General features: G+C 33.3%; 1 protein-coding gene across 1 annotated transcript; it reads left to right on the plus strand.

Annotated features, from left to right (window-relative positions):
- Positions 1 to 8,305: 8,305 nt before the first annotated feature.
- On the plus strand, positions 8,306 to 12,368 carry LOC114379458 (G-type lectin S-receptor-like serine/threonine-protein kinase At4g27290). Its single transcript, XM_028338123.1, has 7 exons — positions 8,306 to 9,599; positions 9,707 to 9,826; positions 10,757 to 10,893; positions 10,967 to 11,177; positions 11,269 to 11,506; positions 11,590 to 11,740; positions 11,867 to 12,368. Exons 1-7 carry the CDS (start codon positions 8,321 to 8,323, stop codon positions 12,173 to 12,175), a joined length of 2,445 nt encoding a protein of 814 aa, XP_028193924.1. The 5' UTR covers positions 8,306 to 8,320; the 3' UTR covers positions 12,176 to 12,368.
- The last annotated feature ends 327 nt before the right edge of the window (positions 12,369 to 12,695 follow it).

Genomic DNA, 12,695 nt, shown 5'->3' on the forward strand with positions numbered 1-12,695 from the left:
ATTACAACCTTAAAAGACCTTTTGATCCTCATATGCATGTATTTGTGATGTGGTTGTCAATTTTAGAGTCTTGCCAAGTCTATGTGGTGTTTGTTTTCATGGGTGCTCTGAGAGTAAACAGTAGCCTAGACACTTGAGAGATAGAGTGCATATCTTATGAGGCTTTATCACTTTTCATTCTTGAGCTGATTGACTATCTTTCGATGTGTAAGATGCTTGGATGATTTTCATGACTGTCTTGATTCTTTAACTTTGTACGTGTTGGATGTTGCCCATTCCTTTCATTCCTTGAGATTCATTGAGAAATATGTAATTCTTTTTGTGTTTGTTTGTTTCTCTTTAATGTCTCTAGATTTGTTCCTTGCTTTGCTTTTTGATTTTGTCCAGGAGTACAAAAGCCTAAGTGTGGGGGGATTTGATGTGTCATTATTTTCTCCTATTTCTTAACCCTTTTTGTCACCATTTTAATTACTGATTAGCCTTAATTGTCAAATTAATTATGCAGTTTTATCATTTGGACCTACTTGACTAATTTTGTGTTTTTAATTTAATTTCAGGAGAATTATAATCAATTAGGCTTGAATCCGGAATTGGGCTTGGACTTGAAGAGAGCAGACAATTTTATTTTATCAAATCTTATCCTATCCAGATTTTATTTCATCTAGATTTTATTTCATCCAGTCTTATCTTATCCAGATTTTATTTCATCCAATCTTATCTTATCTTCTCTAAATTTTATTTTATTTATGGGCTTTGACTTAAAACAGATTTGTAAGCTTTGGGGTTGAGGATCTATATAACAGCACCAAGGTTTTAGTTTTGGAGAGTTTTCGGAATAGGAGAATAATTTTAGGATTTTAGAATTCCAGTTTTTACTGTTCATGCGCACTGTTCACGTAGAATAAAATTTGTTTTCTGCAATTTTGTTTCTGCTTCAATCTATAATTTCGTTTTCTACTGATTAATGGAAGACTAAATCTCCAGCGTTGTTTTCTCTTGAGGATCAAGCACAACTCTCTTTGAGGTTTTGTTATTACTATTGAATTCTGATCAGTTTTTCCTCTTCACCAATTACTCTGTATTTGTTGCTATTAATCCATGCATGCTTAGTGCTTGATTAATTGTCTCTGCACTTAATTTATGTTCATGCTTAATGATCAGTTTCATTCATGATTAATTGGTGTATGTGTTGCTTAATCACATAATGGCAGCCTTATGTTAATTTTCTCTTAGTAATTTAGTTTAGGGTTGAATTAAGGGGTTGAACTGATTAAGGATAAATTCTCGTAACCTAGGATAAGAGACTTGCTTGTGAATCAAGGGGAAACAACATGTTTTAATTCTGTTATTTTCTAATTCAAATTTACTTGTTGTTTAATTTACAAAAACAAATAACCCCCCCCCCCCCCCCCAATTCGTTACTGTTTTCTTACTATATGTTATGAATGTTTGGTTGACCATTGCTTGTTGGGAGACGACCTAGGATCACTTCCTAGATACTGTATTTTTAATGTTTATTTGATTCGAGTACGGCCTCAATCAACGATCCTTGAACCAACGAAACATGTTCGAGTCCAACTCAAATAACTTCTTGAACACACTGTTGATGGAAACCCAACGTATTTTCCCTGTCAACTTCATTTGAAAGAAATATAGAAACATGACACACTAGGTCATATGTTGAAAAATGGGCATATGACCTCGAATCCCTTAGCATTGCCTAACTATTGGGGTGAAGTTGGGAAGGTGCCACAATCAAATCCTCCAGTAAGGCCTATTGAAAGGAATCCAAGGGAAGAATTAGACTCATGACTTCAAAAAGACAACGACACATTAAGAAGAGTGGAACACCCATCACTGCCCTTATAAAGGAAAAATCATCGTTCTTGCAAGCCTGGACTAACATTTTATAAGAGTCTTCTAGGTTGGATAACTTGAGTTGATGCTCCATAGAAGCTACACTCATGGTAGAAATGATGGAAAAATGGTATTTTAGGACATCAACCCTTACCCACTCATAGCCAACAACTACGGGAGGGGACAAAGGCGACCCGACACTGAGGCTACGCTTGTTAGGGGAGAACCCTAACATTCCTCTAGATGAATGGGCTCCTTGTCCATAGGAGCAGAAGAAGGTCGCTCTCTTCTACAGGGATGAGAAGTACCCCCACCACTGACACGACATGAGTTCACTAACCTATCTCCTTTGTCAAGGAATCACTAATTGGAACGACCTCGCGTTCCACTAGGGGTTGCTGAATCAAACCCCCAAAATCACTTTCGCCTATACCCATGGAAGAATTAGAAATGAAAGACACAGTGGAGGGGAAGTGTACCTTAAAGTGAGGAAGACAATCAAAGGAGAAAGGGAAATCACAAAGACCATGAGCAGAATGCAAGGAGATTACAAAAGAGGTAGTAAAAATTTAAAAGTGGTGAAGATAAAAACCAAACGTACACTCCATTTAAGTGGAGGCATTACTCTTCAATAATTGGCTGGAGCTAAAATGATGCCCTAAAAATTTGCACCATGATGCACTCTCATTAACGTACATATTGTGTCTCCAGTACGTGCACACTCCTCTAGTGGCATGAATGCAATAGTAACACGCATGCATTGTACTTGCACGCAACAAAAGAAATACGAAACGCCTATCTTCAATGCACTCTCCAACAGTCAGAAAAGGGAAGAATTGTCAAATGCAAGGATTCTACTCACTTGGCATGACTAACTTCACCTGCAAAACAGAAAGCATTTCCTCCTACTTGGAGAAGCAACCCAAACAACAATTGTCCAGGCTGGAGGGGCTCAACAAACTCGTGACACTCTTACTTGTTAGAACTACTACCCTTGACACCAGACAATCTCTTTCGCCAACAAGCTGGCATAGAGCTTGGGGGGATTATGTATAGTCCGGGGTCCACAAAATGAATGTGATAAGTGACATGGCGCTCCAATACACACGTCATCCCTCCATGTCAACCCTGGCATAAGAGCACAAACACATTGCCCTTAGCAGTCGGGCTACTGGGCCGATGGGTTATCTCTTAAATATCACAATATTTGAATATTAACGATAATGTTACAACTCCTTTATCAAGTAACAGGTACTTAATTATCTATAAGAGAAGAGTTATCTATAAGCCACAAATTTTCTACTAGCTATTACCTATAAGCTAGGAATTATCTCCAAGGGTTGTTACATCATGATAGCAATCCCTACAAACAAGTACCCGAAACACATACTCTACTCTATAAATACCGGGTTCTATCTCACCCTTTTCATTCCATTCTCAACTCACGTACTTACTTTAGTTTCATAGTCCTTTTCTTTCCAGGTCCTCTCTCATGTCCTCTTAAAAAAGAGTACCTACAGTCCGGTGTGTAAGATCGTGGAACTCATCTTGGCTACATTGACTTTAACATCAGTCAACTTCAGATTTTGGTAAGTACATATATATTTCTTTCTTTTCATCTTTTGCCCTTTTATTTTATATTTTTTTCTTACTTTCATTTCAAAGGCTTCTTACTTGTTGTCAATGCTTGGCATTTATATGCTTGTGCTTTGGATATTATTCTTTGAATGGTGAGAAGTTAGTAATGACATAGACCACAACAAACAAACAAGTTTTGGTTGTTGTGATGGAGAAAAGGAGAAAGCCACAAATTGATAGATGAGGCTAAAACTTGAGGGTCCAAATGGTTGGCAAATAAGCACCAAATATTGGCACTTTAGTACTCGTGTTGTTTGCTGAAAAAACTTTCATGTTTACGTGATTCGAAAGAGAAGTAGTGAATTCAGTAAGATCCATCATTGCTAAAAAATAAACAAAAATCAGGTTTATTGTCATCACAGAGCTTCTTATCAATTAACCTTCAATCTATGTTTTCAATTCCACATATATTCCAAAAAATGATCTTCATTTTGAAGTCTTCTTACTTGTTGTCAGTGCCTTGTATTTATTAGCGTGTGCCAATGTCTGATATTTATCAGCTTTTGACTTTTTCTCCCTCCTCTCTCTCATTTTTCCCCACACCCTAGCCACACCAATCCGGTACTATAATTTTGCAACCGTGGAGAGACTCAGAGAGTGCTGCACCCAGAAAGTTTTTTTGGAATTAGAGTGAACGTGCTCACCCAAAGCCAATACGCTGTGTCTCAAATAGGCATTCTCGACGGCTTCGGATCATGGAGAACGATGCATGGAAGGCAAAGGCAATATCGCTAATGATGATTAAAAAACATAATGTTCTTTGCTGAGTGGAAAAAGATCTAAGAGCATTATGAGGAACGGGAAATGCATCGTATAACCAATTTTTACCATTAAAACCTTCACACAGTTTCTCAAAGGAAACTATCCCATTGAAATAGAATCCGTTAGTCCGTTGCTGTAAAATAAACAAGAGCCTTCAATTTAAATTAAGTTCCAATTGTTTAATATTTTTATGAAAGCAATTGTTTAAATTAAGCATTAGTTAAATTGTCAAAATGTTAAAATTAAAAAACTTGGGTATATATCATCACGTTAATGTGGTGTACTGTTTAGGACCCATAAAATACACGTGACATCCTACATGACACTCTATGACACGTGTCCACTCTCCACGTTAGTCCTACATCAGGAGTGCAGACGTTCCACCCTTTGCTGTCAGACTCTCCAACTAACAGGTTATCCCTAACCTATTAATATTCAAATATATTTGAATATCTTTATCTATCGGCAAGTAATTAATTATATATAAAGTCACATATTATCTGCAAGGTACGATTATCTTCTAACTTTTATCTATAAGCTACAGTTTATCTCTAACATTATTTAAAGCTCTCGTCTATTATCTACAAGCCGACAATTATTAGCAAAGACTATAACAACCCTACAAACAAGGACTCGTAGCTACAATTCACTCCTATAAATACCAGGTTCTATTGAACCCTTTACACAACATATTCGCTCACACTTTGAGCTTAAGCATTCTTGTTCTGAGACACATATATTTGCTGATTTCTCCAAATTCATATTTTCACTTGAGTATCGGAGTCCTTTGTTTTTCTGGTCCCCCGTCCTGTCTTTCTAACAAATGTGTCTCTCTAAGTTGACATGTGAAGTCTGGGACCCACTCTCGCCGCATCTACCCTAGCGTGTCCTGGTTCCAAATTTTGGTAAGAACATCTGACATATAATCTGAAACTTAGTTTTGATTCCATTGGGTTGGCATTCTCAATATGAATTGTGTGTTCTCAAATTTGCAGGTTGTGATGCAACGGAGATGGTCAAATGGTAACTACAATGCATGTGGCTCAAGAAAGGAGAGAGAAGTACATTTTTTATTTAAAAAGAAATTTAAAGATGAAAACAATCTTCCTATTTGTAAACTTAAAACTTTTTCTCTTAATTTATTAATTTTTATGATATAGACTACATGAATCTTTTGTTAAAGATAATTTTGCTCTATTCAAATAAAAATAATGTGAACAACAAAATTCTTTCTTTAATATTTAATATAATTGCATATCCTTAAACTCAAAATTATTAATTAAAAGAAACAACCTTAGTTCGGTTAATTCATGTGAATGTCATGACATTTTACTTCACCAAATTCATAAAGGAAGATCTGTCATTCTTTTCTACTGCTACTTGCTAGATATCAAAGAAAGTTGATCAATTAGAATCTGTTTAGAATAATTGTGTTAAAGCTTGCAGTTTCAATTGCAAGATATTCTGGTGTCTTTTATTGAATTTGACATTTAAAGACTTCTTTCCTTAGCTACTATTGGTTCTCTAATTTTCCTTCTCTTTATTCTCCTTGTGTGTTAAGGAAATAAGTTTGGCATGAAGAAAAAACCTATTATGAAGACGGACAAAGAAGACTCAACTCAGGGATTGGAGAAAAACTTAATTAACAGTAGTGACAAAGCAATTTACGTGTTATTTCTTTTTTAAGAAAATATCAATAAAATTATAATTGCATAAGTATTAGAGACAAGAATTATCTATAGTAACAAAAATTTTGTTAGCAATACTTTAATTTCTTCTAAGCTGTGGACTTAGAAGGCATAATGCTTAATATTTGTGTTCAGAACAATGGGAAAACATACCTGTTTTGTGAATATTAGTAGATTGCACACCAATTGTTTGTTTGTGTGTTTTCTGAGTTATAAACTAATGTATTTGTTGCTAGATGCTCATCTATGATCTGCGAATGTATTGACGTTATTGTCGTCTGCGTCATATCCCAAGTTGTAACTTTAAAAGATTGTTGTCGATAACTTGTCAATAAGAGATTTTGTAGCTGCTTCATTTTGATATTAATTGGTGTCAAATACTCACAAATTTGTTCGAAATCTAATTTCTTCTACATTCATAAATAAAAATAACAAGGTAAATTGGTCTTTTAATTGTTGGGAATTCACTCGAAGAATATCATAAATCTTGACCTGTTTGTGTTTGAAATCCATCTCAAATTTCATTCAAATTTTTTCAGACAAAATTTGCGACAGAATAGTTTAATTTGCATGCAACAAAGGCTTTTACAACAGATTATATTTTGTCTAAAATTCATTTTCCAGATGAAATCTGTGGGAGAATTGTCCAAAAATTATTTGAAATCTGTCCTGAAATCTCTCATAATGACATTTTTTTTATAGGGAATTAAGGAAACGAGAGAATAAAATCAGAATAACATTAAGATAGTATATCAACCTTTTTTAACAACTTCACAAATATATATATATATATATATATATATATATATATATATATATATATATATATATATATATAACCACAAAAAGCTATGTATAAAAATTTGTTATATATTTGTCACTAAATCTTATACTTGTTAAAAACGAGAATCAACCCAGTAGTGTCCAAAACTTTTATCTAGGTTGGAAAAGTGGAAAGGATTACAATTTAAAACCTGTTTTTATCCTTCATACCTAAACATGAGAATAAAGTCAGTAGTGTCCAAAACTCTTAGGTAGGAAAATTTGAAAAGATTGCAATTTAAAACCTGTTTTTCTCGCCCACACCTTCACTTAATTAGACTGACATAATGATAATGACATGCTTTGACAGTGTCAAAATTTTCACTGAGTTGTTACCTGCATGCTTTAATCAAAGAGTAATGATACTAAAACGTATTTCCTTCCATTGTTCGTTATTTTCTTTAGGTTAGAAATAAATTCCGGTTACGCTAAGAAAATGAGAGGATAAACACCGGAAAAATTTAATTAGTGGGCCATGACTAAATTATATAAGTGAACGATATCACTCAAGAGCTTAACTATGGTTATATATGCTTATAGTAATTGTTGTGCATTCGAAAGGAATAAAAATCAAAATTATTTTCACCAATGATATGTAAGCAAGTTGGACATCGCACTCAAATCTTAAGGCTCAAATTTATGAGTCTTATCCTTATTTATGTGGTGTTCAATCTTTCCATTCCTACCTAATGTGGGACTTTACCTGCACTTGAACTCCTAAAATATTGTTTATAGGCTAAAATATGTTAAATAACTGAATTTTGTGTTTTCTTCTTCATACACACAAAATCCATAATTTGTCCGGGACTAAAAAAAGTGTCAATAATAAAAAAATATATATTTTGTTTTATGAGAAGAAAAAATTAGATTTATTTTATTAAGAAGAAAATATAAAATTTAAGTATTTATTAAAAAAGATAAACACATTTTAGCATTATTTATATTTAATTTGATATATAATATCACATTATTATATTCTAATCTTTTAAGAATATTAGAAATCCATTTGGTCTGTTTGATCTACAAAACAAAAAAAATCTAATAAATGAAACCAAATATTAGAGTTAATTTGGAACATATATAAAATAAGTTTAAATATATTTTAGTTACTTGCTAAATGATCAATAAATTTAATAACTTTTGTTTATTGTATTGAAGTCTGATATATCAAATTCTTAATTTTCCTTTCGTCTCAGTTAAGTCATTAGATGACATTATTTGAACTATTGATTATATTAAAAAAAATATTCATAAGATGTTATATTACTTAATTGATAACATGAATTAAAAAGAAGGATATGTCATCAATCTAATGCAACAAATTTTTTTATTAGAGATTTAAAACAAAAATAAGTAATTTATCGTCAATCTAAAAGATATCATAATCTAAAAATTAACACCAAAGAAAATGGGGTACACCTTACGCTCATGACATCAAGGCCAAGTAAGAATGACGTAACAAAGATCGAATACTCTCAGCTTATACATACTAACTTTCCCATTATTTATACTCGATCCATAGATCAATATCCAAATACCAAAGCTCTGCCACAATGAAATTTCTTTCTTTCATGATTATGGTTGCTTACATACTTGTTTCCTCTCTCAGAATTTCCATAGCAAATGATTCCATGAACGTCCTCCAGTCTATGAGTGACGGGGTGAGCTTGGTGTCAAAAGGTGGAAAGTTCGAATTTGGTTTTTTCAGTCCAGGTTATTCCCAGAAACGTTATGTGGGTATTTGGTACAAGAACATCCCAATCCAGACAGTTGTTTGGGTTGCTAATAAGGCCAACCCCATCAATGATTCCTCAGGTATCATAACACTCAACAGCACAGGCAATCTTGTTCTCACCCAAAATGCGTATCTTGTCTGGTACACCAACAACTCTCACAAACAAGCACAGAATCCTGTAGTAGTGCTTTTGGACAGTGGCAATCTTGTGATAAAAAACGAGGAAGAAACAGACCCAGAAGTGTGTTTGTGGCAAAGCTTTGACTATCCATCTGATACACTCTTGCCAGGGATGAAGTTGGGACGGAACATCCGAACTGGTCATGAGTGGAAACTAACTTCTTGGGAGAATCCAAATGATCCATCCCCTGGAGACATTTATCGGGTTTTAGAACTCTATAACTATCCTGAGCTTTATGTAATGAAAGGAAAGAAAAAGGTATACCGGTCTGGACCTTGGAATGGCCTATATTTCAGTGGATTACCTTATCTACAGAATAATACTATTTTTGGTTACAACTTTGTAAGCAATAAAGATGAGATTTACTTCACGTTTAGCCTTCTAAATAATTTTGTCATTGAAAGAACTGTAGTAAACCAAACAGGTATAGTTTATCGCTATGTATGGTTGGAGGGTGATCATAATTGGACGATGCATAGATCCTACCCGAAAGAGTTTTGTGACAATTATGGTCTCTGTGGAGCCTATGGGAATTGCATTATTAATCAGACACAAGGATGCCAGTGTTTGAAAGGGTTTAGTCCAAAGTCACCACAAGCATGGGCTTCATCTGATTGGAGTCAAGGATGTGTCCGCAATAAACCGTTAAGTTGCAACGGCGAACATAAAGATGGGTTTGTCAAATTTGAAGGCCTTAAAGTTCCTGATACTACACAGACTTGGTTGGATAAGACTATTGGTCTGGAGGAATGCAGAGTGAAGTGCTTGAATAATTGTTCTTGTATGGCCTACAGTAATTCAGACATAAGAGGTGCAGGTAGTGGTTGTGTCATGTGGTATGGAGATCTCATTGACATGAGACAATTTGAAACGGGTGGGCAAGGTCTACATATCAGGATGTCTGCTTCAGAGTCAGGTAAGCACTATCAACTATAATCTTCTCATTTCAACTGCAACTTCGCAAATGCCGTCTAAGATCACACTAATTTTATATTATTCTTTTTAATCGTTCCAACCCTTAAGAACCTGAAGATGGGCACGAGAGGAACACACCAACGATTGTTGCTTCCACCATTGCTGCAATTTGTGGGGCTCTGTTGATTAGTTCTTATTTTATCTGCAGAAATAGGAGGAACAATGCTGGTAAATATTTACCTACAGCTCTACTCACGAGTAATGATATATAGACACCAATATATAAAACGATCTAATTCATATCCTTATTTTTTTCTCTTTCTATCAAATTATATGCACTATTTTATCTATACTTCTTTCGCGTATCTCTCTTTCTCAAGATGTCTAATAACATATAAGTGTTTATGTATTTTTATCCATATATGTAGAAAAAGGATAGATGAATACCGACAATGCTATTAACACCTAATTAGAGAAAAAAAAAAAAGAGAGAAAAAAATTATAAGTATTTTTAGATTTATGAGATAATATGAAGAAAGAAATAAAAATAAATGAAGGATGTAATAAGATGTTTAAAATAAAATAAAATTATGTATCATTACTCATGTATAGAAAGGTATGATATATTTTATTGAATCATATATATTAATAGTATAAATTTTATTTGGACTAAAATCTGTAACTTAATCTACTAATGTCAAGATTATCACCAAAGACCAATTTTAGTATTTATTATATGAGGAGTGCGAGAAAAATGTTATTGATAAAAGTTATTGAAATTATCAAATGATGTGAGAGACTCATTAACAAAGAAGACAAACTTAAAACTTTTAGTTTTTTTTCACATGCTACTAGAGTGATAAGTTTTTTTTCTTCTTATTTTACTTTTTATATTTTGAAGAAACAACAATCATTATTTTCAATAATTGGATTAGCATTTTAAACTAAAAAAATTTAAAAACTCAAAAAGTCTAGTGAATTTACAATAATTAAAAACTAACATATTTATTATATTAATTTAAATAGGTCATTAGAGGAACGTGAAAGTAACTCATCTTCATTTCTATTTAAATTCTCATTATTGTCACAAATGACAAAGATAATATCTTCTATTTATATTTTTTATTGCATAACTTCTGCTAATAATTTTGAGCACAGTAACAAATTACTCGAAGGACAAGAGTGAGAAGGATATTGATTTACCAACATTTGATTTTTCATTCATTTCTAATGCCACAAATGACTTTTCGCAAAGTGAAAAATTGGGACAAGGCGGCTTTGGATCCGTGTACAAGGTAAGAAAATTAAATTTAATCTAAGTCCTCATTCTTCATCAAATAATCTCAATCTTTCCAAAATCATTATCAGGGCATATTGCCAGATGGGCAAGAGATTGCAGTCAAAAGGCTTTCTAAAACTTCTGGACAAGGTTTGGATGAATTCAAAAATGAAGTCATGTTGATTGCAAAACTTCAACACCGCAATCTCGTAAAGCTTCTTGGTTGTTCTATCCAACAAGATGAGAAATTGTTGATATATGAATTCATGCCAAATAGAAGCTTGGATTACTTTATTTTTGGTTGGAGATTTTTCACAATCTAATCCTTTTCTTTTTCTTATAAAAAACTATAGAATAGTTGTCAAGCTTATTTAGAAGTGAACTTTGTCAGATTCAACAAGGCACACATTATTAGGTTGGACTAAGCGATTTGAAATTATTGGTGGAATTGCTCGAGGACTTCTCTATCTTCATCAAGACTCTAGACTAAAGATCATTCACAGGGATCTCAAAACTAGTAACGTTCTTCTTGATAGTAATATGAACCCAAAAATATCAGATTTTGGTATGGCTAGGACATTTGGGTTAGATCAAGATGAAGCAAATACAAATAGAGTAATGGGAACATAGTAAGTTTTTCTATATTGTTTTTTTCTTCTCTTTCCGTAACTACTTTTATAGTTTGATTGTGAACTCTTGTTTTGTTGTGCAGTGGTTATATGCCTCCTGAATATGTAGTACATGGATCTTTCTCAGTCAAATCTGATGTTTTCAGCTTTGGTGTGATTGTGCTAGAGATAATCAGTGGGAAGAAGAATAGGGCGTTTTATGACCCACACCATCACCTAAATCTTCTTGGGCATGTATGTATAAAAAACTTAGCAATCTATATTGGAATAGTAACAAGTCGATAAAACAATGAACATTAATTGTTTAGAATTTTAATATGGAAAATGAACTTTGATTTGTGGCTTCCACGTCATTTTCAGGCATGGAGACTGTGGATTGAAAAGAGGCCAACAGAACTTATGGATGACTTGGTCGATAATTCAGCTTGTCCATCTGAAATAATAAGATATATTCATATTGGTTTGTTATGTGTACAACAAAGACCTGAGGATAGACCAAACATGTCATCAGTAACTTTATTCTTGAATGGCGAGAAGTTATTACCCGAGCCAAATCAACCTGGGTTCTATACAGGAAAAGCTCATCCAACCAAGCCAAATTCTTCCTCAAGAAATATTGATGTATATTCCTTCAATGAAATGTCTAACTCATTGTTGGAGCCAAGGTAAGAAAATTAATAAAATAAAACTGAAATGATATAAAGAATAGAAAAGTCTCCTACCTCCAATCTCAACAAATGCATGCGTGGAAGAAATAACAATGTATCTAGAATTTGTTACTTTTTATTGAATCTGCGACTTAAATCGAATGCCTCTTTGTTAGTTCCTAATTTTTTTTTATCAAACTAGATTTAAACATGCATGTTGCGTGGATGTCTCAAATGCTGATAGTAAGACAGATTAATTTATCATTTTTAAATTTTGTTGATAATAAAATGAGTATTTTCAAGAAATTTGATATTTCAATTTGAGGGAGATAGCAATTTTTTCTTGACGTAAATATTGTGTTATATTTCGGATGAATGAAAGTTATTTATGAGTCTATGAGTTAATGAGTCCACTTGTACTCAGCAAGTTGACTTTTGAGTAAATTCTTGAATTAACTTGCTAACTTTTACGAGTTTATGAGTCCACTTGTTCTCTGAGAGTTGACTCTTGAGTAAACTCTTTTTTAGTAGAGTCTCGTTAA

This window comes from Glycine soja, chromosome 12 (assembly GCF_004193775.1).
Source record: "Glycine soja cultivar W05 chromosome 12, ASM419377v2, whole genome shotgun sequence".
Classification (NCBI taxonomy): domain Eukaryota; kingdom Viridiplantae; phylum Streptophyta; class Magnoliopsida; order Fabales; family Fabaceae; genus Glycine; species Glycine soja.